The 25,791-nt window shown below is 35.6% G+C and overlaps 1 protein-coding gene across 11 annotated transcripts in view; it reads left to right on the top strand.

Moving 5' to 3' along the window:
- The window catches only part of Gria4 (glutamate ionotropic receptor AMPA type subunit 4), a 474,601-nt gene that overhangs the window by 428,333 nt on the left and 20,477 nt on the right, over positions 1 to 25,791 (top strand). For 7 of the 11 annotated variants that reach the window (XR_010053935.1, XM_063265032.1, XM_063265033.1 and 4 more), the window contains 2 exons: positions 180 to 378; positions 5,836 to 6,083. Coding sequence is in view for 8 of the 11 variants with exons in the window: in XM_063265032.1 (XP_063121102.1) it covers positions 180 to 378; positions 5,836 to 6,083 (447 nt within the window). In the remaining 3 variants the exon portion in view is untranslated. Of the gene's footprint in view, positions 1 to 179; positions 379 to 5,835; positions 6,084 to 16,042; positions 16,098 to 20,810; positions 20,850 to 25,791 lie in introns of those variants that run through there. The other 4 variants (XR_010053936.1, XR_010053937.1, XM_063265031.1 and 1 more) reach the window with 2 other exon arrangements.

The raw sequence follows: 25,791 nt of genomic DNA, 5'->3' as shown, positions 1-25,791 counted from the left end.
GTCTTCAGTGACCCTTAACATTTTAGTTATAATGCAAAGGGCATCATTATTAAATAGACTGGCATAAAATAGCACAATATTTGAGATTGTAACTTTTAAATATGACTAAGAATTGGTTACAATTCTTTCTTCTCTTTGGGTTTGAAAGGGAAAAACTGTGTGATCTTCTCCTTACTTAGATCCCTGTCAGGTCGGATTGTTGGAGGCGTGTGGTGGTTCTTCACACTCATCATTATATCGTCCTACACTGCTAATCTGGCTGCATTCCTTACTGTGGAGAGAATGGTCTCCCCCATAGAAAGTGCAGAAGACCTGGCCAAACAAACAGAAATTGCCTATGGAACACTTGATTCTGGGTCAACAAAAGAATTCTTCAGAGTAAGTCACAGGAAAAATAATGGCAACTTATAATTATGAGTTCTGGACAATGTTTGTGACACTTATACTATGACCTAAAGTAGTATAGTTTAAAAAACACTTTGGCAACAGCCGAGTTTACTATTTAGTATGTCCTAGGGTTTTTATAACCATAATTTTAACTTGCCAAAACTGATTCACAAGAGGAAGCATCTCTAGGAAATAACAGTAAAAAAGTAACTAAGTTTATGTTATATAAAATCTGATTTACCTAACACTTTAATGCTACTCATTCTTTGATCATTTTACTTCAGGCAAGTTCAGTATTTTGAGGCCAAGAATATAAAAACAGAAGCAAACATTTCTTTTAAAGACTGCATTTAACTTGCTGAATTTGACTGTGCTATTTTCTAAACTGAATTAGTCTGTAATCTATACTGCAGCTCTTGATTTTTTTGGTTTTTTTTTTTCAAAGCAATGGGTTTGCTTTCTTTCAAAATCCTATTGGCAAGGAAAGTACCTCCTTAACAGTAGTTTGGGAAACTGTGATGGTGGTTCTGGGGACCCTGTCATGTTGTATGGAATTTAGATTTGGTGAGTTTTGTTCTGTAGTAACATGTTTCAAAGTGACACTAGTGTGTCACATGTGTGGATGAGGTCCCTTTAGCTCTCTATCACTGAAGCACTGGTTTTGTTTGTCTGTCTGTTGGGTTTCACTTTTTTCCGTTGTTCCATTTGGGAGTTAAGTTGTTTTTAACCTTTTTGAGATTGAGTTTTACTTGTTTGCTTGTTTGTTTAAGTAAAAAAGTAACTGGTTTGGCTGTGGGACTTTTTGTTCATGTGAGTCTTTACCCATCCATCTTTCTCCCCTCCTCCTTCCAACCCCCCCTCCTGTTTGTCCTCTTCTACCTCCAAGTGCCCCTTCTTTTCTGTGAGTCACCTGCTGCTTTGGTTCTTCTTGGATCTACAGTGCTTACTTAGCAATGTGTACACACTGATATTACCAGCTCATTTTTTGATTTTGTAGCAAAATATTAAAAGGTAGCCAAAGTGACATTGTCATAGAGACTGAAGTAGTTGATATTAATTTATTCTGTATTTCTATGAAGTGTTTGAGGACAAGAGGTGGTAAATTATTTGGAATGTGAAAGATGTTCCACTATTTTCTAACCTTTTTATTGGAGAGCAATAATAGCTTAACTTTCTTATTTTTAAACAGTATCTGAGAGAATTAAATACGTAATTTTCTATGTAGCTTAAAAATAAGCACAACCAAATGTGATACTCTGTGTGCTAACTTTAAATTTACCTAAATTTCACCAAGGTACCTTTTAATTTTTATTTTTATTTTGATTATATATTACAAATATTTATATAAATCTAAAACAATAAATCACATTGAGCTTAAAACAACAACAACAAAAAAAAAACTATGAACATTGTTGTGCTTAGTGTGAGCATTAGCCACAATATTACTTAAAATTTCAAATGTTCTAAAAATATTTGTAAATTTTTCTGAATTACTAAGTAATTGTCATGGCAGACTTTATTATCAATACTGTATAGATAAAGTTATTCAGCCAATCATTCTTTTAACTTACTGAAGTGGTAAGTTTCCTGATTTTTGACTAGAAACCTATCTGCACCACAATAGAAGGCTGTCATTCAGCTTTCACTAAGAAATGATGATGGATCATGCTCACTCAATAACAATATGTGCAGGTCCATCATCCAACCTTGAGTAATGAAAGTGGAAAGACTTATCATGTTGATACCTTTCAAAATCCAAATAACTCACCATAAAGCTTCAGCAGCCAACACAATGCCAAGACTGACTCCTTAATCTTTTACAGAGCTTTGTTTTTCCTGTTCAAATCTGAAAATTGGTGAAGTAGATAAGAGGCTATGTTAATAAGACGTGAGGGAACATGGAAAACTGCTTCCATAGTCTTTCTGTACAAACCCTATCCCCATCAAACTTCTCTTTCTCTCTTGCTCACCTTCAGTTTTACAATGAGAAGATTCTCGTAAGTGTGGATATTTCTTTTTACAGAAAACTCCGAAGGATGAAGGGACAACAAAGTAATTTTCCCAAGCAGAACACTTTCAGGAATGTGTACATTTCGGTTTTCTCATTTAAAGAAACAAACCATCCATTTCCTACTCTGTTTGCCTCTCTCCATACCCATTCATGGTGACCCAGTTTAAATAAACCATTTGCCTGGTGGGCTACAAAAAAAGGATGTGAGGGGCATTTTTGTACTTGTTAGAAATGCTTTCTTATAGATGCATAGTATTGGCTCATCTGTCAGCTCCCCTCAGCCACCTCAGGCAGTGAGTGACCCACACGCAGCATTCCACAAGAAAGAACTGCTATTACCAGCTGCTAAAGTAACATGGGTCATGTATGGGGGAAATTACATATGTATCTTCCTTTATTTCACCCCACTATGAAACTCTCTACACTTGGAGTTCTGCACACCATGTGAAGCACAACCATGATGCTGTTTCTAAAGCATTCTACTTGTCACTCATAATGTCGTGCTATTCAAATGCTTTTACATTACATATCTGACCTAGACTCACTGATTTCACTTCAACACAAATTGAATCTTCTGCCTAGTTTAGTCATCAGCAAGACCCAAGAATAAGCAAAGTAGACAACCAGCTCCGGGCTTAAAACCAAGACACAGCTGAGATGTCTCCAGAACACGGCCCAGCTGCCCACACCACTAACAGAGATAAAGCAGCTAACCATTCATTAGAATGCATGACATACACTTTCTACAAAATGCAAGTATTTAAATTACTTCATGTGTGAGGAAGGAAAATAGCATCTGAGGATTATTTGAACTAAGATATTAATGCTCTAAATCAGATAGATTCTCGGGCGTTGTTGCACAATAACAATGAAACAAGGAGCTCTGACATATCCAATTTGAAAAATGAATTTTATGTAATCTTTACTTATTTTACCTTGGGCATATCTACTTCCCATGCCTGATTTTTTAAGTAGACTCTACAGTCTAAAGATTTGAGGACTTAACATGTCCACAACTGTTGCATTTATTAGCTTGTTGGGTCTGCAAGATGTCCCTCTTTTCAGCCTATCTCATTAAATTTATAAATATCTGCTTTGCCTTCATAAATCAACAAATATGCAGCACCCCCAGAAAAGCATGGACAGGGCTATTGTTTCTAGCTCTCTGCCTTCTGTACCCCTCATGCTTTTTCTATGTATGTGATCTTGGCAAGTCAGTTCCCTTTCAGTCAGAGTCAATGTTTCTAAACTGTGCTACCAGTATTTGACCATGAATGTACTTTTATCTGACCTCTAACCTCTGACCTCTTCTCACTGAGTCTGCCCTTCAGAGCTCTGCTTGTGAATTCCTAAAGACATAATCTAATATCATAAATCCAACAGTGTATGTATTCATCTTTTTCTCTGAATTGTAAGGAAAATTAGAAGTGGATTTTCAGAGCTAGATGAGTCCTTAGTGGTTTAGATCTCCAGAACCGCCCTAAATATAGGAGGCTAACCTGAAACTTCAGCCTTTTGGAAGGTAAAGACAGGAGATTCCCTGGAAAAAACTGGCTGACAAGACTCTGATTTGGACTGAGATGCCCTGGCTCAATGAATGAAGTGGAAAATCAATATTGGGATGATCCCCAATATCAACCTCAGGTTGTCATGTACACACAAAGGCACATACAGTTCCACTTGCACATGTTCCCACACACATAATAACATGAGTACACATACATGCATCATACACACACATACTTAAAATGAAAGAGTAAACATTCAAAAATGTGAATGGCCTAAAAATTTTAATCCTAATTTTTTTCCATTTTACTTTGTTTGAGTTTGCTCAAAGTACTGGTCATACTGACCAACCAAACTAGCCTGCCAGATTCTGAGAAGCTCTGCCAGCACCTGACTAAGACAGATGCAGAAACTCATAGCCAACCATCAGACTGAGCCAAGGGACCCCATGGAAGAGTTAGGGGAAGGACTGAAGGAGCTGAAGGGGATTGCAACCCCATAGGAACAACAATAATATGGACTAACCAGATCCCCCAGAGCTCTCAGAGACTAAACCACCAACCAAAGAGCATACATGAATGGTTCCATGGTTCCAGCTACATATGTAGCAGAGGATTACTTTATCTGGCATCAATGGGAGGAGAGGTCCTTGGTCCTGTGAAGGCTTGATGCCCCAGGATAAGGGGATACTAAAGTGGTGAGGCAGGAGTGCGTGGGTGGGTGGGGGAGCACCCACTTAGAAGCAAAGGAGAGGGAGATAGAATGCGAGAATTGTGGAGGGGAAACCAGGAATAGGGACATTTGAAATGTAAATAAATAAAATAACCAATAAAAAAAGAACCTGACTCAAAGAACAGGGTAAATGGGACCTGTGCAAAAACACTCAAAATTGACATCTGACCTCACACATATGTTCATGTATGCACAACCACATACACATGTTTATGTATACTCATACACAATAATAATAATTAACTAAAATTTAACTTAAAATTCAAAAAATATTAAGTAAATTAAATAGTAAGGGTTATAAAGCTATAGAGAAGCAATTTATAAAAATAAATAAGCTTCTTGGCCAGAGTCATGAGGTAGAATGAGTGATGTCATAATGAAGTGTGAAAACAACATCCACTTGTCTTTAAAGCCCTGTGTTGTTTTCTACTTGTTGATTTTTCTCAGATTCAACCTCAAGCTGTGTGACGCATCTAGAACTTGCATAGTCTTCAGAGGATACTCAGTTTGTAAAGTACAGTGTTTATCTTCGTTTCCTTGAATTTTCATGGGCTGAATTGATATAAACTGATCTTTTGAGGCATGTATATATACATTTGAGTTGTAATAGAGTTGTTATATATATATATATAATTATATCTAACAACTCTAATATAGTTATATATAATAAGTCTATTATAGTTATATATATAATAATTATATATAACAACTCTATTACAACTCAAATGTATATTATATAATATACATAACACACACACATACACATACACACACATACACACATAGCAACCCTATTACAACTCAAATGTAGAGCTGAGAAGAGATTTAGAGAAGCAAAAATGAAGTTTGACATGGTGCTTTCCACTTTATTCATGATGTGATAGAACATGGAGTTTTAAAAGTTCAATGCTTTTCAGGACCTTTTACCTTCAAAAGCATCAAAACAAGCAAGCGAAATGGTAGAGTATAACAATCATCATAGCAAGTGGCACATGCTTTTTAAATCATCACTATAAGTATCTGGCACTTGTTTGATTTCCTAAAGGAATTTTAAAAGTTTAGTTTTCAAATTTTCTGCAATGCAAACTTATTAACTGATAATGGAATAACCTAAGAGACTTAACATAACCATGCTTCTGTCTATATTAACAGTCTGTTCCCTTCTTTCCTGTATTGAATTTTATTTGCATTTCCTCCAGAGATCAAAAATAGCAGTGTATGAAAAGATGTGGACCTACATGCGATCGGCAGAGCCGTCTGTGTTCACTAGAACTACAGCTGAGGGCGTGGCTCGTGTCCGCAAGTCCAAGGGCAAATTTGCCTTTCTCCTGGAGTCCACGATGAATGAATACATTGAGCAGCGAAAGCCCTGTGACACGATGAAAGTGGGAGGAAACCTGGATTCCAAAGGCTATGGTGTAGCAACGCCCAAGGGTTCCTCATTAAGGTGGGTGGAATAGTATAACAATAGAACATGCATTGTTATAGTATTCCACCTTCCCTGATGTCCCTGAGAGAATATTTTACTTTCTGTGCTAACATCGTATGCTTGTTGGTTTATTTTCTTTTTCTCCATCTCATTCTTTTGATCAACAATCAGGTAAAAGCAATTTTTTTTATTTTGATTCTAAAATTATCATAGTTGACATTAACTTTTGAAGGCCATATAAAAACCAAAGTGGTTGAACACTAGCTCCCTACAGTGGGCCTAAATCATGGGTATTGTATTTTTTCTAGATCTCATCAACTTTTTCTGTTGTTTTGCCCACCAAAATTGACACTGCCTGCTGTCATTGTATCAGTAGTGATCCTGCATTTTATCATTGTTTTTAAACATCCCTGCTTGCTAGACTCTGAGTAAGAAGGATCACAATTCTTCCCAACAGAGAGATTATCTGTTTCCATTTCAGTGCTTCATTTAGTATGGCATCATTCTCTCCCAGCCTATGTTGAGGTTGCATAGGTACTGTTCAAATCACATCCACGTATAAAACCAACCAGAACTAGATGAAAGCATAGGCTCTGGCTTTATGGTGCTTACTCAAGTCACACTCCAATCTATTTTAAAGGGAGTATGGCGTGAATAAGATCTGTAAAGTTAGATCAAGTGTGATACAGAAAGATATGTAGATAGATTCTGCCAAGTGACTCACAAGAAAAGCATTACCTGCTATGGCTTAAAGAGACTTTGACTCTTGCAGAAATACCGATCAAATCTACCCTTTGCATCCTTTTCTAACTCGACATAGAAAATTCATGTTTATACCCAGGAGGCAGACTTTCCTATTTTCTTTAAGTAATAAAGACTACTTTCAACCTACTGGGGCTAGAGCAAGTGATAACTGGTAAATCACTCAGTGCTGCTTAGGAGAGAAGCACAAAGCACAGATTCAAGAGGAAATCACAGTCCAGGCTTAACCAAGAACCTGTTCTTGAGAAGTGATGTTTCTGGTAAGCCGTTCAAAACTGAAGGTAATTAGCATTGTACTATTGTCCAGCCACAATGAAAGCAACATCAGTGTTCTGTAGCTGTTTTCATTGGCTTCAGAAAGGGAACTGCAATGTACTTGGGTGTGCTGGGTTGGGCAAAGGGTGAGATATCTGTTTTAGAAACATGTAAAGGTACAAGGGAAGGGTTTTGTGTGGGGAGGGCATGCTGTGAACAGAAAACTTTAAAGGAAACAGTTATTTTTTAAAAAGCAGTAATTAAAGGAAAATTTGAGTATGGATTCTGGCAGCTCTGCTCCCTGGTTTATCTGAACAAACATCCCATAGAAAACTAGAGAAATAATCAGGGAAACTTCACACTAATAAATTACCCATGACAGAGGCCTACCTAAAACAATTTTATACATTTAGAAACTTAAACGGCAGCCAGGATGTTCCAACTTTACTGACATATCTTGTATGAGGTATTATAAAAAGTATACTATTTCTATTCAGTCAGATATCAGATACCTTTCTGTGGAGGTAGGTGTACAAGAACACGTTATTGCAAAGAACTTATAAGAAATAGAAAGGTGCAAGCAACTGTGGTTGATATATATGTATATATATATACATGTGTATATATATATATATCCATGATCAAGCTATTTGTTACTGGCTGTCTCTCTTAATTAATTCTCAGTGGATATAGCTTCCTTGTGCTCTATTTTGTGTCTTCTGATAAAATCAAGCTTCTAGAACTGAATTCAGCCCTAAGATACAGGTCTATTTGCCTCCCATTGATGGCTAAAGAGTTTCCCCTTAAATGTGCCACTTTTGTAGTCAAATCGACACTACAGACACTGTGTGGGGCAATGCTGAAAGGCTTCATCTGTCTAAAACTGTATCAAAATAAGAGATTAACTTCCCTTCTTTTCCTGCCCTTGCCTAGATCTTATTAATAAGGCATCTGTTAAACTCAGCTGCCTGGATGGGGAGTTTGTTTATGAATTTTGTTGTCAGTATACCACAGTTTCCTGAGCAAGCTGGCTCAAAAGTCACAGCCATTCTGTCCTTGTCTTCAAGAACACTGGAAGGATGCTAAAGGCTTAAAGCATTCACTTTTTCCCCTAACTCCACTCCTCCATTCCCAGCCCTATAAGCAAGAGGGGTCTATTGAATTAAGCTTCTCATTCTTCTTCCCCTAGAAGACTTCTCTCTCAAGAGAGATAAACCAATACAGAGTTGAACTAATAATCATCTTTTATATACATTATTTAGTTTGTAGAAACAAGTTTACATTAATTGCATTCATGAAATGAAAATCAAAAAGACACACTCATCAGGTGTCCATGAAACCTGTCTTAGTCACTCAGCAGAAACTTGTTTGTTTTTCCATAGAAACTATCTTTTTTTAAAGGAATCCTGCCTTTGCATTAATTGTTCTGCTTATGGTAAGACATGTGTATTTCATTGTTACTAACTGTGGCTTCCTTACAAATTCTGTTCCAATTCACTAAGCAATTTTAGAATTTTAGAAATAAAGCAGTAATATTTCCTTCTGTGTAAGCATAACCAGATAAGATTGGCAAATAGCTTGCCATATACCTTTCATCTATAGTTTTAAGCTTCCATACTTTACTATTTGTTCAAAGTGTTACAGAATAAATGTCAAGAAAAGAGAAATAGGGTACTTATAGTCAGAATAGACAGTCATGACTTTGTTCTTTACTATGAGCTTTGAAACAAATACACACAAAAACATTGCAGAGAATACATCTGTGACTAGTCTGGAAAATGTCACTGTAGGGACTGGTGTGTTGCTCAGTAGTAGAGAGCCTGAATAGCAAACAACAGGCCCTAGTTGCAAGCCCAGATAATAAAAATATACCAGGTGACCTGGTATAAGTGGCAGACAATGATAAACAGACTCTTTTACTGTTCAGACAGATATTTCAGAATGTTATTCACTGGAGATATACACAAATCTTAAAAACATTAAGCTTTCAGTTATAGACAGCTCTGAAACTAATATTGCATTTTAACATAAATTCTCCAATTTTTACATGGCACAACAGTACCAGATATATTGATCTTTTTCATTCTTCTAGATTTCTTTTGTACATGCACATTACTGTGTAAGGTTCACTGGATTCCATGGCATTTTACACATGTTTTCTCCACTACTCTGGCTACTGAAAATCACTCTGGTAACTATTGGCTAATTCTTGAGGGTTATTTTGAAATATGTATTTCAGGAGGCATTATAATGAAATATAAAGATCTGATGAAAGATGAAGTTTATTTATTTTAACTTTCATGTCAAAACCATCAACACTATCACCTTTACATTCAAACTTACCATGGTTCAGATTCCTTTTACACAAACTGGCCATAATTATTTATACTACAATAAGATTACATGTATTACTTTGAAAATGTGATCAACTTTGCCATGTGATAAATAAACTATTAGAAGTCATTTAGGTTGATTCAGTTAACAAGACATTCAAACTATTATGCAACTTTTAGGCGAAATGTTCATTTTAAAATATTCATATTCTCCAACATCTTCACTTAACCAAGGAATAAACAACGACTCTCATGTGCAGATTTCTTCTGGCTTTCAACTTGATCCAAATATCTGAAACTAAATTAAAATTCTGTAGTTTCCAATGCCTTGATTATCAATAAGTCACATGTAAAATTTATTTTCTCTGAAGATGATAGCAGAACTGTGTCTCAAAGAGACAATTTTTCTGATAACAAACAAAAGAGATGAAGTTTGTAGAGTACAGTTCTGAGAGAACTTGCATCATTTGGTGAATTCTGAAAAAAATAATTAATACCTGCTAGACTTGGAGACGCCCAGCTAGTCGTTGCAAAACAGGCCTATCATAATTACTCTACAATTGACACTAAACCCTCCCAGCAACCGCATGATGTTGCGGTTGGGGGAATGTAGTAATGATAGAATACTAAGAATGGGAAATCAAAACTTCATCTTTTATTAGACTTTCTCTTTCTATGTGTAGCAAAGCCAATGGTCTTATGGGATGTTTGGACCAAATTACCTTTCTTTCACTTTCTTCCCAGGGTAACTATATGAAATAATATTATAATTAGTGTGTGAAAGATATATTATACTATAAAACATTTTACAAAGTAAAATTTGTAAAATATACTTTATCATAAGTTAAGACATTTAGAGAGATGGAGTTTGCAATACAGTGTATGAAAATCAAAATTTTGTTTTTATGTCAGAAATAAGTCAACTTTTAGTATTAAATATAAAAACTTTAAAGTACAGAAGCATTAGGGTAGATATTAATATTACTGAGTTCCAGTTGGCCATAAATTAATAAGCATTAATTTATGTCTTCTGAAGATGCTCTATTATGGATTTCTAAATAATAATACATACTTAATGTAATATTTTCTTAATTTTTTCAGAATTTCATACATGTATACAATATGTTTTGATCAGATCTACTTTGCATCCACCACTAACTCCTGGACCCTCCAACATGTCCCTTTTCCAATTTCATATTCTCTTTCATTCCTCTAAATCTTGTTAATGCTAAACATGGCCTTGAGAGCATATGTGTGTAAACATCTACTAAAGTAGTGGTCACAACCCCAAAGAAAAACTATTCTTCCTCCTCTAACAACTGCCAACTGCCAATATAGCTCCTTAGCTAAGAGCGAGGCCTCAAGGGAAACTTTCTCATTATATTGGAATTTTAATTAGCTTAATTAATCTTTAAGCACACAATTTTTATATTAAGTATTATGGCAAAAATGCATGTGAGATATTCTATATTCTTGTTGACATTTGAACAGATACTGCAGCAAAGAAGACTGCTGTGATCCCATATTGTTTTTAATATTGTGGTGAGTGAATAGGTTTGACATCCCCCACCCCACCCCATAGATTCTGGTGTTTGAATTCTTGGCCCATAAGGAGTGGCACTATTAAAAGGTATGGCCTTTTGGACGAAGTGCGTCATTATAGGAGGTGGGGGAACTTTGAGGTTTCTTATGTTCAGGCTCCATCCAGTGCAGAGGAGACCCTCCTCCTGGATCCCTGAGGAAGACTGTCTCCTACTGGCTGACTTCAATCAAGAAGTAGAACTCTTGGGTGCACCAAGTCAGACTGCATACTGCCATGCTTCCCACCATGATGATAAATGGAACCTCTGAAACCATAAGCTAGCCCCAATTAAATGTTTTCCTTTCTTAGAGTTGTTTCATCATGCTATCTCTTCACAGCAATGGAAAGTCTGTGATTGAAATTGGTACCAGAGACTGGAGTATTGCTGTGATAGGCCTGATCATAATTTTGTTGGGAGGAATGTGGACTTGGGGACGTTGGAAAGCTTTGGGATGTTTTAAGTGGGGCTTGATGGTCCATTCTAGTAGAAGCATGGAAGACAGTCATGCTGAGCATGATTTGAACTGTAAGGGCTTAACTAAAGAGTTCAGAGGAGAAGAATTTTAGTATGTGGCTTAGAGATGGTTTGTGTGATAATTTCATCAAGAATTTAGCTGGTTTTTGCCCTTTTCCTAAGAGTCAGCCTGAAGCTAAATTGAAGAAATCCAAATGAATTGCATTGACAAAGGCAGTCTCAAAAAAAAAAAAAAAAACCTAGCCATGTGGTTCACTTGTATGAAGTGTTTTGATCAAGCATAGTCACAGGAAGAAAAAAATGTAAAATATATGGTTCAAAGTTTAAAGGGGCACCAGGAAGTGGAATGGAGCTAAATCCTGTGTTCAAAGATATTAAATGGATTAAGAGAGTGGGTTACTGAGGCCAAGATCCCAACCTGCAAAGCCTTCTGTTTATGCATTTGCAATTAAACAAGAGATAGTTATATCATGTTAGAAGTTATTATGACCAGGTTATTGTTTTCAATTGGACATAAGGAGATATGGTTATGTGTTTTATTGACAAGGGAAGGAATATGAAGGCTATTCTCAATTGTCAGCTTGACTATATCTAGAATGAACTACAATCAAGGCCTTATAAGGATTGTGTGAAAATGCAAAGAAAAGCTTAGATCCAGGCATGATGGTATACCTTTATTCCCAGCATTCAGGAGACAGAGGCATGTAGATCTCTGAGTTCAAAGTCAGTCTACAGAGCAAGTTCCAAGACAAGCTTAGGCAATAAAGTAAATCATTGAAAACAGAAACTGGTGGAAATGTAATAAAACAAGGGATATTTTAGGCCATGTGTCTCTGACTTTAGAGTCAAGAATAGAAGAGGTTACAGGAACAATTGATACTGGTTAGTTGGAGCTAAGCAATTAACAGTCCTCAAAAAGAGATCAGCATTACTAAGGTGAAATCTTCTGGGAAGTGCTTTCTGGGAGCACAAAAAGTAAATATATATATATATATATATATATATATATATATATATATATATATATATATATAAACCACCTGTGTTCCAGAGATAGACCTCCTGCAGGTAGCTGGACTTGGTAATATGTAAGAATCACTCAGATGGTACTGGTTTTGAAGACATGAACAAGTCATGGAGAGCAGCTGAGGCTTAGAGAAGCCAGGAAAAGCAATTGGTGAAGGTGCAGTCTCTGTTGCTGTTGATGTCCCAGAACTGAAGGGGCCCTGCAAAAAAGTTGAGACTTGGCACCATGAAGAGAGCCTGTAAAAGAGGTTATTGGGAAAGCCTAGTTGCAGCAGAAGATCTCAGCATATTGCAGATGCTGGTACCATGAGATGACCACCAAGTACAGCAACAGCAGTGGAATAGAGTCAACCAGAGCCTAGAATGCTATAGAGGCCAGAGCAGAAGTGACTCAAGCCCTTTGGAGAAACCCAGAAGATCATGTGTGGATCCTAGACATTGGAACAAGCAGTTGTGAAGAAGTTGCCTTAGAGACTCCATGCTGTTAGAGATGCCAGAGCCATGGAATACCTGCTAAGGAAAGTTGCTAACAGGAAGTGAAACCAACCCAAAAGAAAGAATTGTGTTCTACTCAAAAAACTGAAAGTAGTTGGGTATCATGCTTGGAAATGCAGAGTTTGGAGTTTGCCCAGCTGGGTTTTGGTGTTGCTTTGGTCCAGTATTTCCTTACATGAAGTTTTGGTGTGTATACATATCCAGTGATACTGGAAGCATGTCATTTGTATTTTTATTATTATTATTTTTATTTTATTGGGGATTGCAGTTAAGAGTTCACATGAGTCTCAGAAGAGACTGAACTTTGGACTTTTAAATATTGTTGAGACTGTGATGGACTTTAAGGACTTTTGAAGTTGGACTAAATGCATTTTGCATATGTTATAGCTACAAGCCTATGTGGGGCAGGGAGTGAAATGTGGTAGCATGAATAGGTTTGACCTCCTTTGGCAAATGTGTTTGAATGCTTGCCTCATAGAGTTGCACTATTAGGAGGTATGGCCTTGTTGGAGGAAGTGCATCACTATGGGGTGTTAGTAGGCTTGGAGGTTTCCTATGTGCAGACTCCTCCCAGTGCAGAGGAAAGTTTCTTCCTGGTAGCTTTCAGATCAAGATGTAGAACTCTCAGCTCCTCCAGCACCAAGTTTGCCTTCACAGTGACATGCTTCTTACCATGATGATAATGGACTGAACCTCTGAAACTATAAGCCAGCCCCTATTAAATGTTTTCCTTTATGCAAGTTGCCTTGGTCATGGTGACTATGATCATAACAATGGAAACCCTAACTAACATAAATATAGTCTATCTAGCTAAGGATTAAATGAGGAGAACAAAAATCGGTTGTATTTTTTATCATTCACAGACAAACAGAAGCATGCAAAATCCCCTAGTGATAAAATTAAATGCTTCTCACTTCTCTATAATAGTGGTGTTTACTGTGAGTACCAATTATTTTATATTTACAAACTGGCATGATATGTGGTAAACACATTGAGGTCATATGTGTCTTGGAAAAAATGATGACATACGAGGACCCATATAGCACTATAGAAGAAGATGGAAATTTCTGCAACTGCAGAAATTTAAAGTTTTTAATTTAACTTTTCTATAATTAAAAATGACTAAAATTGAATCTCCCTTGAAGAGGAAACAAAGGTCCTTCTCTTACATTCCTGGATGACATAACATGCATGATACATTTTGATTTTTCTTCCTATTTGACCCAAATCCTCTGATACATAACTCTATAGATGGTTTCTGGGTTTCAACTGAGATTTTTTTCACAGCTGATTTGTAAGTTTTTTTATACTAGGGACACATTGCAGACATCTGAGCACTCAAAAGAAAGTTAAAATATTACTAAATTTAGGGTTTAGTTCTTTTCATTTTTATCCTTACACTTATAAGTTAAATTTTTGTGACTTTTCTGGGATGGAATAAGGAATTTTTGTGGTTGGTTTTGTATTTACTACCATATAGAAAGATATATTTAACAAAATGAAACTCCTACAATTGAAATTGTAGAGTCTAACCTTTTGTAGCTTTAATAAGAAAACTAAGACTAGGCACCATCTCTAATATTCAAGGAAAATTTAAAACTAATTCATACCCTGATGATATAGAAAATAATATTAACCATAGTAATGTGTAACTGTAATCTCAGAACTTGAAAAATGGAAACAGGAAGACCAAGAGTTCAAAGTCATTCTCAGAAAAAAGGGAGTATGAGGCTAGCCTGGGATACATGAGATCCTGTCTTATAAACAAGTCAACAATAAATAAACACAATTTTTTTAGGCATCCAGAAGGACAGAACAAATATGTATTGGCATTTGAATCACCTCTTTCTATCATGGTGAATAAAAGCCAGATATGAGTTCCTTCTTACAAGTCTTCACAATGTGACTGGAGTGAAAGCATTCCTTAAAACTAGAAACTGGAACAGTGTAGATATGCAAATGAGAAAGTACCAAACATCTAGGCGAAGTGGAACATTAGGAAATAAACTTCCTCACAGAAGGGTAGGTGAAGAAATACATGAAATCAGTATCTTAGAAGGTAGGCTTACCAACATGTACCACTGGGCCTGAAACTGTTGTTTCTGCTTTCTGGGCAAACTAGATTTCTTAATTTGGGCAGAATATATGGACACATTGCTGTTATTTAAATCTTAGCTGCAGAACAAACACTGTGTAATAGAGAATGTAGTCATCTCAGGCTTTCAACATCCTCAAGTATACCTGCCCATAGTGAGTCAGAGTGTGGGGTTGAGGATTTGGCCCAGTGGTAGAATGCCTGCCTAGCAAGCGCAAGGCCCTGGGTTCGGTTCCCAGCTCCAAATTAAAAAAAAAAAAGGGAAAGGAGTCAGAGTGTGCAGGCATAAAATAATTGTACTGCCAACACTGAAAGGGCAACTGTGGCATCATTATGAAGAGGTATTACTATCAGAGGCAAAAATTACTGCATGCATGGAATTAGTGTGTGAGAACATTGTATTCTTGCATACTGAAATGCACAAAATAGAGTTAAGTGATACACAGTTGTGTTTCCATTTGTCTTTTAATATTGAATTTATCTTTACATTCCTATTCAATTCTCTCATTTAAAATTTTCCAATGTAATATTTTTTATTCTTTATAACATATAATTGACTACAAAGTAATTATTAAAGCTTTAAAAAACTCAATGAAGACCATGTGATGATCATGTCTCCTACACATAGGATCTCAGTGCATAGAACTGTGACTTTTATAGATTATAAATCTACTTATCATTTATAATCAGAAATACTATTTCTGTATAATACATAAAACTTTATTATGAGTAGCTCTCTGTGAATCCTCAGAGCACCAACACAGATCAAGTAGTAACCTCTGTGGCACTGTTTGCAGATACAGTTCTTCAGCCATCTCCCTAAATGAAAACATGCAGGGTAGGGCATACTGGGGCCCCTCAGCTCATGATGCTCAGGATCCCAGTTCTTGAGCAGCTCTTTGTAAGAAATCTTCTAGCCATAGTGCAATAGATTCCTTTCCCTTATGTTTCCAGAACAGTCTTACCTGAGAAAACAGAGACAGACTGGGAAGAAACTGAAGAGGACAAGGTACAATACAGCTCTTTATATATGCAGTAATTAGAAGGTAAAGAAAATGTTGCCCATGTACCATGTATCAGTTAAAGCTTTGGATGTATACATAGTAAAGTGAACATTAACATAACATGAGAAGACACCTTAGAGCAATAGCTCTCAGCTTACCTATAAGGTAATTTTGCTACTGCTATGAATCACAATGTAAATATCTGTTTTTTCTAATGGTCTTAGGTGACACATGGGAAAGGGTCATTCAGTCCCCAAAGGGGTCACACCCACAGAACCACTGCTTTAAAGTCTATGACATTATAAAAATGTAATCTAATCCTCAGTGTAAAATTCTTCACCGTGATGTTATAATGTAGTTCTATGTTGATGGTAACTTAGAAAATCAGAGGTAAATATTGGTTTTCTGCAAACATAAAAATCTACTTCACCATCTACCTCACCAGAGTATATGAGAAATTATCAGTGTACCACTCTAGATGGGATCAATCTTCTGTGTCTAAAGATAGTATCAGCCAATGTGAAATTGGTTTTATGCTTTCATATTTTACAAAGGGGAGATAAAATGGTTTGGAAGTTACAGAACAGTGTAGAGAACAGTAACTACTCTGATTTAGAATAATAATATGCTTTAATATAGAATAAGAAAACTGTAGTTCATTCAGTTTAAAGGTTTCTCTTTACTGCCAAGACAGAATCTAGCTGTTGATTTCAGGATGATATACAGTTTCATATGCATAGGAACATGGAAATAGAAAGCCATCTTTCACATCTCCAGATGCCTGAGTCTTTTAAAAATCAAGCAATCTACTGATTAAAAAATTTTAGTAGGAGAGGAGTAGGTGAGCAAATCATTGAAATGCTGTAGGAGGTCATTACTTATCCATTTTCATAATTGAACATCATTTCTTTTACACGCCCAGATCCCATAATTTCTGGGAATCTAAAATCTAAGAATAATATTCACTTCTTAAAATTGCAGTGCCATTTCAACATAAACTTTCACAGCACAAAAGTCAACAGCACAGGCAAATGGCAAGCATGAATCCATCCTTTCCATTTTAGTCTTGTCTTTGAAAGTCTACAATACTGATGTGTTAAAAAAACAAACTTGGTTTGAAAATCCTACTGACCAAACAAAGTCATATGTTATCATATTTAAATAACCCAGATTTCACTTAGGTTCCATTTTTATTCTGGGTTACTCAAAGAAGAAACTGAGTACAGATAAGGTTTTAAAGAAGATACTAAAGTGGGATGTTTTCTTGAGTACTGTTTAGCAATTAACAGGAATAGATTAAATTGGAGCTTCAGTAAAATAAATGAGACACTAATAGCTACATATTTTCAGAGTATATGAAAGTATGCATGGGTTCCTCTTTCATGTTGCCTCACCGCACAGAAACAAATGAAAACCACTGAGAATTAGTTCCACCTGGGCCTTTTTGTGACACACCAAGAGACCAAAGTCTGGCTGAAGATAAGCAGACATATATTCAGCTCCAGCCCTCAGAATCCTCTCTTTCCAGATATTTGCAACTAGCACATTCAAAAATTTAGAAAAATGTTGGCACCAGTCCCAGTTTTTTATTGCTAGAGTTTTAAACATAAAAGCAAAATTTTGTAGTAGAAATCTGCAAAGGAACTTAATGTAAGTGCCCAAAGAACTAAGACAGTACCTGTTTTACTTTTAAAGGTAGTCAGAAAAACACAGAATGCAAAAGGAGCTGACCTTACACTGTCTCCTACAACAATTTGTTATTTTCTATTATTAAATAATGTGATAATGAAAATATTACTTTGGACAAAAAAGTATGCTCATCTAACACTTAATTTTCTGTTTAATTTGGTCACTTTATAAAGGTGTTTAAATTTGGCTCAAATAAAACACTAAAAATCATTGTCTAATATCTTTCTAAAGTGAGATGCTCAGAGTAACAGCATAATATTACTTTTTTCAAATGTGTATGCTTCTTCTAACTCTCTTTTGTAGTGATGACACTATAAGTAAGGGTTAAGTGACTTGCCCAGAGTTCCCCAGCTGAGGTTACAACTGATGTCTTCTGACTCCTTTCTCCAGTGCTCTAATGGGAAAAGACATTTTTATTTTATTTTTAAATATGGATAGTTTACTCTGAGAAATAACAGCAGATTTTTAAAATTTTATTCTTGTCTCAGTTTTGCAAACACTAATAAAGCTAAGTTACATTAAAAATATCCTTTTAGGATTCAAGTTTGCACCTAAATTTAAGTTTAGATGGAAAATAGAATAAATTCTTATTTAGCTGAGGAAATTACACATAAATAAAAAATAAATTCACCAAAGAAAGACTTTGCCATGGTTTAAGTTGGTTATCAAAATGATCTAGAAAATTAACTAATAATCTCCAGTATCTGATTGTTAAATCAAGAAAAACTGCCTCTTAGAGAATTCCAAGTGATAGGAATCAGCTCTAAATACTTGAAGCATGTCCTGCCTATGTATTTCAGTCTCAGAACTCTCTAAAGTTGTAAGCAAAGGGGGAATCAGTTACAGGCAATAGAAGTAGAAATGATAGTTTGGGAATTAAACAAGCCAATTATTTCACTGTGGTCTGTTATACTGTGAAACAGAAAAGTGTTTTTAAACATGTTTCTCAGATAGAGATACCAGTCTTACACATCTATGTGAATAGAGATTAAAAGGAAATGCTGACTTCACACATTAGATGAGGCACATATGTGAGAAAATTCACTGGGATACATAAAAGGTATAATTAGTGTGAAAGTACAGGCAGGATTTACTTGAATATTATTGAGAACAAATTGTATGTTGGCATATCCAAATATGACAAAAATAATTTCTCCCATATAATGTGAACTTTCATTGAGAAGATGACTTTTAAGGACATCATGGTAACCTTAGCAATGTCAACACTATTAATTTCTCCTTTATTTCCCTCTTTATCTCGAGTAGCCACCACTTATCCCTGAAGTGTAGATGCTGCGTGGTCACTCTAATCTGACTCAACCCAGACAATATATCTACAGTTTGTTTCTTTCATTGACTTCTACATGATTTCCAAACACGAAGAGTTTGGTTCTAAACTGTAACAACCATGAACAAAATAGTTACTTTATAAGATAAAATAAGCCATTTTTTAAATTTTAAGAATGGTTTACAATATTTGGCTGTATTTGTTTCAGAAAAATAGTATGGTGATTTTATAATGTTTAGATGGTAGAGTATTAATTGTCAAGATAGCAACTTTTAGAATATTCACCACTGATAAAGGAGAACATTATGCTGCAGCTGAAGAAGTTATTATATCAAGTTTATGTCATGCAACTTTAAGGTCATTAAAGTTCATAGGGTGACTCCAATGCAAACCAGATGGAGTGACGGAGGAAGACAAGATTTGCAGATGTATCACAGTTTCCCATAACATTTTCTCCTCCTGCACATTTTTTAATGACCTTTAGGGTACTGCAAACAATGTCCCTCATTTTGCTGTCTCTGTAACATACTGGGACAAACTGAGTTTCCAGCATGCATCCATTTGCTCACCTAATGTCATTTTACTTGATGAAGTTTTTTAATAAGTTACCCAAAGTTAAATAACAATAGCACATGATCTTGTATGGGTTCAGGCTCATTCTTGGTCTCTACTCTCCTTCATGTCTCACAGAATTCAATCAATTGTCTGGTATTGATTTTGTATGGGACTCAATCAGCCACCCTCTCTCAAATTATGCCAAAGGGTAGCTGTAAACTGACGTTTAAGATCAGTTTACTAGACAATTCCCTAAACAAAAATAATTCAAATAAGAAAAAATGTCAGAGACTATGTAATGTGAAGTAATTAACAATTTAATAATAGCTGTCATATACAAAGCCCATGTAAATGAATACATTCTCAGACCTTATCCCAACAATGAATTGGAATTGCTGTCATATCCATCCAGACAGATGACTCTATGGAAACACATGTTATCTAGCTGCTGGGCGACAGAGGTGTTATTAGGGCCTTTAGTATTGAATACTCAAATTTAGTCTTCTTTCTATCTGTCTTTCCAAAGACACCAGGTGTCCTATTCAATCACAGATACTTTAAGGAAGAAAAATCCATCTGATAATGGCTATAGTTCCTTGGTCTTGCATGAACTGAGATCTTAGCCTTCTTGGTAGATAAAAGAAAGCATTTTAAAAAATTAAATCTCACCTGTGGCTTCTTGTTTCAGGTGAGACTTTTTCCTAATCCTCCCATAACATGTTATTTTCAATTTTTATAAAAATTAAACATCTTCTCAAACATTGTTGCCCATATCAATATAATTTTATTTCCAAAGGCAAGAGGAATTTTAGGACACCTACATGGGAAGAGTTCTCTATGGGAACTCTTGAAGTCCCTTACCTTATCACTTCTACTGATTAATTGCCCAAGTAGTGCTATTTCATGAATTTTCCTGCTCTAAGAAAGCCTGAAATTAATTCGGATTCTCTGACAAGACAGGCTAATTCAGCAGGAGACACCATAGTTTACATCCTACACAGTTATTGCCCACTCCCTTTGGCCTAATACTTAAAACGGGTTTCATTTCAACTCTGTGGAAGCCCCATCATATCAGACAGTTGGTAGAATCATGTGAGACTTGAAGAAAGGATTGGCCAGAACTGAACTTGACTTTAATACAAGACCATGTTCTATTATTGTTTAACTTTGGGTATTTCTCCCCTAGGAGGAGGACAGAGGAGAACTAACCAGCTTCAGGATTAAGGTAAGAGGGGAGTTTTCTTTCAAAAGAATGGGTTCCATCCATTTGAAGGAAACCCCTCCCCCACCTATTTGTTAATCCTTTTTTCTTTATACATTTACATTTTTTAACCCACCAGCATTAGGAAACCAGCTTGCTACCAATGCATAGTAGTTATTTCAACATCCACTTACAAATTTTATAGCAGAAATAAAGAAAAACATTGACACAAGTCATAACTGTTGTATGCTATTACATTCATTTTTTCCATCCTCATTAAATATTTGTACCAGTCTTCCATTGACATTTAAATTCTTTAGCTGTTCATTTCTCTGCATATGACTATTTATGATTATTTTTAATCAAACCATACTGGGTAAGAAAATGCAAAAGTATTAAACAAAACTTCAAAATGTTTCTCATAAAATACATTGTTATCAAGCAAAATTTTAATAAAAAATGGTGTTGTTATAAATTTAATATGTCTAATTATGAAATAAAATCAGACTAAACTTTCAAGCTGAGGCAAGATAGACAGTGATTTTTTTAAAAATATACTATATGGAAAATACAGCAAGATAAATTATAGGAAAGGAGCATATTTTTTAGCACAATTTCTGGATACTGATTCACCATTTCCTATAGGCCTCTTGATATTTACTTCAATTATTTCTATCATACATTCACATTTTTATCCATTTATTCAATTGTCTTTGAAGTCATCAAATATTCCCCACCTTTGGTGTCTTCTTCATGTTCTTTTTTAATTCAAGAGTTCCCAAGGGAAGATTCAAAGCTGTTTTCCTGACCTTCACATGCATGCTATGGCACACATGCCCTGCCCCCTCAACACCATATACTCACAAACACAACAAATTAATACAAAGAACAGAATTTCACTTTTGTCATTTAAACTGAATTAACAATAATTAATGGGTACAATTTGTACTGTAAATGCCATTATCTTGAAGATAAGCAGGTAATGGACCAGAAAGACAATGATTCCTTTTACAAATATTTGTCAAAATGTCCGGATGAGCAGAATTCAGGATCTCAGAACCTGTGAAGAAAACTGAATTTCTAATTTAAGGGCCAGCTACCCTTGCTTACAGAGCTATGAACAGAAGACATTGTTTCAAGCATGGTGGAAGAGGAGGCTCATCACACAAACTTGTTCTTTATCTCCACACACACTGCACCACTATACACCTGTATTTGCATATACGAACACTTACACAAACATCATTCAGAGACAGAAAATATTTAATTTATAAAAAAGCTAAGATAAGCATATTATTACCTTTATGTAGAGCAGTGTAAACTCAGTATCTCTAAGAACTATGGAATAGACTTAGAAGTCTTTGACCAGAAATTCTTATATTCTTCCCTTTCTGAGCCTACTACATAGCCCTGAACTCTGTGGAAAATTCAGACACTGTCTTTCTTTCATACTTTACTTCTCAAGTTTCTTTTTCTATTTTTTACGATTCTCCCAGCCTAACCAAAAGGCAATAAGAAAATGAGACAAAATCTATTAACACAAGTATTACTTTGTATGAATAAGCTCCAAATACTTGCCTACAGGTAAGGAACCTAAGATCTTAACCTAGAGAGAGAAGTTGAAACTGTCCTTACCCAAACATTTTATGGAAATTCTAAATACTTGAAAATGAAACTGAGCTAGACACATTTAGTAAGCTAAATATATGTATACAATATGTAGAGAAATAAATTTTAATGAAATCAAATGAGATGTGCAGCTGGCATTTAATCTTTATTGATAGATATGGCAATTAATTTCTTGGTGAACAGTATTAACTATTCAAAATAGTAAATTTAGTTACAATCTTCTTATCTAAAGGTGTTTTACAGGCTAAATGTAGCAATATGGAAAGTTATTTGCAAATGCACCTTATCTAGATCTTTCCTTTTTAAAGTTTAAATGGTAATATTATATTGTCCTTGAAATTAAAACATCAATTGTATCTGATTTTATCAGTGTTCTTTCCTACTGGAGATACAAAGTACATAAAAGAACCCTTTAGCTGGAATCCCTATGAAGCACCTTCTTAGATTATTTTGTTGATAAATTATTTCACATTATTCTTATAGATAGGTTAATAGTTCAGTGCTTTACTTGGGTGTGTAGTACCAGTTACTGAGTACCACATGTATGTCTTGTTTGACATCTAAGATATAGTTTCTGCTCTCTGAGCAAATGGAACCTAAACACATACTATATTATACACAAACTTATGATGGATCCATTGTCTGTTTCACATAGACGTATCTGAGAGAAGGCTTATAAAGAGGCCCAGAGAAGCAGCGAATATTGGTTGAATGACTAAGTAGTGATTATGGGCAAACATAAGATATACAAAATATGAGAAAGGGTAAAAAAAATATTGAGTAAGGGTCTATTGGATTTGTAGTAAATTCTAAGCAAAATACCTTTAGAGCTATGAGGAAACTACCATGGCTAAAGTCAGAGAGAATGTGCATAGAGCATTGGTTTGTGTAGTAGATTAGAATGTGTAGTAGTAGTAGAATGTGGACTTTAGCATTGATTAGGTATTGCCAGTGAGTAGCCTTCAGCTTCAGACCTGTCCTTTCTCACTTAATAGAGTCAGTATGACCATAAGATAAAAACGTTATACTTTAAAGGCACACATAGACCTTGAATTTCAGAAAAGTTACAATAAAACCTTGAGGTTGAGTACAAACCCTGAAAGTTGTTTGTTGATGTGCTATTTTGTTACAGAGAACAGTTTATGTGGCTTTGGGTACTGAGAGAGGGAGGCAGCCAATAGACCTGGAGCTAGGTGATAAAAGCCAATACTACAAAAACTGAAACAAATTCAGGGGCCCTTTTCAGAATAGCAGGTCTTAAAGATGGTTGACAAAGAAAATGAAAAGAAGTGAAAATTCAAATATTACACTCTGGGTCTTTTTGTTTTATTGTATGTTGTTTTATCCAGCTATTTCTTAGGAGTAAATTTTCTGATCTAATATAAAAGATCAGGTTTCCGTGCGATGATATTCTTAGGGATCTAAAACCTAAAGATTAGACCACCAAGAACATAGTATGTATTCAAATATGCATCTTATTCTAAGCTTAGGAAAATGGCCTATGTTATCATGTACTGAAATTACCACCATAAAGTTTACTGAGTTTCTTAAGATTACCTGCACCTATTCTGTCCATAGTTAGAAAGTAGATGTTGAATTGACAAGACCCACCTTTTGCATTTTAGAGTCAGTAACGTCAGAGATACCAACTCAGTCCTGCAGTGTGGATAGAAGTGAGTCAGGGAAAATTCCTACCAAGACTGGCAACCTTCTCAGGACAAGGATAAGTTCCTGAGAGAGACACAGCAGGATAGAAACAGCATTATCAACCAGGGATGGGCTTGGACAAGGAATAGAAAATCAAAGCACTTGGAGAAGAGCACTGGACTAGAAGGCAGATGACACCTATCCAGCTGGGCTTTGCTGCACAAGTCACCTAACTGTCATTAGGCCACAATGAAATCTGTGAAGTGAAGAAAGAAAAGATAACCACTAGCCCACATATTGACTAAAAAAATTCTCAAGATTCTAAGTACTTAAAGAACTTCTTGGAAGGTTTAGGAAACAGACAAGGATGTAAAAGAAAATATGATCTGTGGTTCATGGGCTGAATCATAATTCCAGATCATACTAGAAAGAATAAGGAGCAGAGTCTGGAAGGCAGAAGAATGAGAAGTCTAGAACAGAGAAGAGTCTGCACAGCTCATCTTTACCAGAAAGGCTTAGGTATACATGGTTTTGTGTTGCAGAGCACCACACATGCAGTGATTGACAGAAATCAGATTGTAGTTCTTTGAACTTTACTTTAGACTAATACTGACCTAAGTTTGAAAATCAACAAAACTTGAAGTAGCTCATGAAACATCTTACAAGGCATCTGGTTGTGTCATCATACAATGCTCCTTTTTCTAGCACTTGCAAACAGCACAAACAGTGAGGTAGAGAAGATGGACACTGTAGACCTTAAAGTCTCAAAGAGGACCCACTAATAAAATGAAATTAACAGTATTTAATTGAGATAGCTTCCTTGATATTTTCTAATTTACTAAAGTGCATCAGAAAGTATTTTTCAATGTTTTTTAATTTTCCATCAACTTTTCATGCAGCTATTTTTAAAAATCTCTTTTATGATGATTATGTAATGATCAAAAATTAATGTAGAGCCTTGGAAATCATTTCCAGGCAAATAACAGACTCAAAATTTCTCTACTGCAACTGTGCAGTCAAGCATGCTATCAATTTGTTTTTATATCTTCTTCTGAGAGACATGCATACAAGAAGTAACAAATTAATCTCCAAACAGGTGATTCTAGAGTTTAATTCAGATATTTGAGTCTTTATGCATTACCAACTTTCCAAATTCTAGGAACCACCAGTAGTCATCGACCAGTTAATGCATAAAGTTTCTTGCATTTTTGTTGAAGAAAACATCTAACTACTAAATACTGGTGAAGATTAACCTTGAAATATTCAACATTGACATAATTAAGGACCTAAAGAGATGGTTGAGTAGATAAGAGTGTTTGTTGAAGCACGAGGACCTGAAATCAATTCACACACACACACACACACACACACACACACACACACACACACACACACATATATTGGCATGGTCATCTCTCACACTGTTGAGGGACAGGTATAGGAGGATATTAGGGCTTGTTGGAGCCAGCCAAGATCCAGGATAAGTAAGTAACCCTGTCTCAAGAAATAAGGAAGACAGTGACAGAAGAAGACATCCAATGGTCTCCTCTAGGCTTTGCTTGCACAGGCATCCAGATCCACGCATGCATGTGCGTGCGCGCGCACACACACAGAGAGAGAGAGAATAAAAAATTCATATATATATATATATATATATATATATATATATCCAAATGCCTTGCATACAGCC

Source organism: Rattus norvegicus, chromosome 8, assembly GCF_036323735.1.
Source record: "Rattus norvegicus strain BN/NHsdMcwi chromosome 8, GRCr8, whole genome shotgun sequence".
Classification (NCBI taxonomy): domain Eukaryota; kingdom Metazoa; phylum Chordata; class Mammalia; order Rodentia; family Muridae; genus Rattus; species Rattus norvegicus.
The sequence above is the reverse complement of the archived record's forward strand: the minus strand, read 5'-3'. Positions and strand labels throughout refer to the sequence as shown.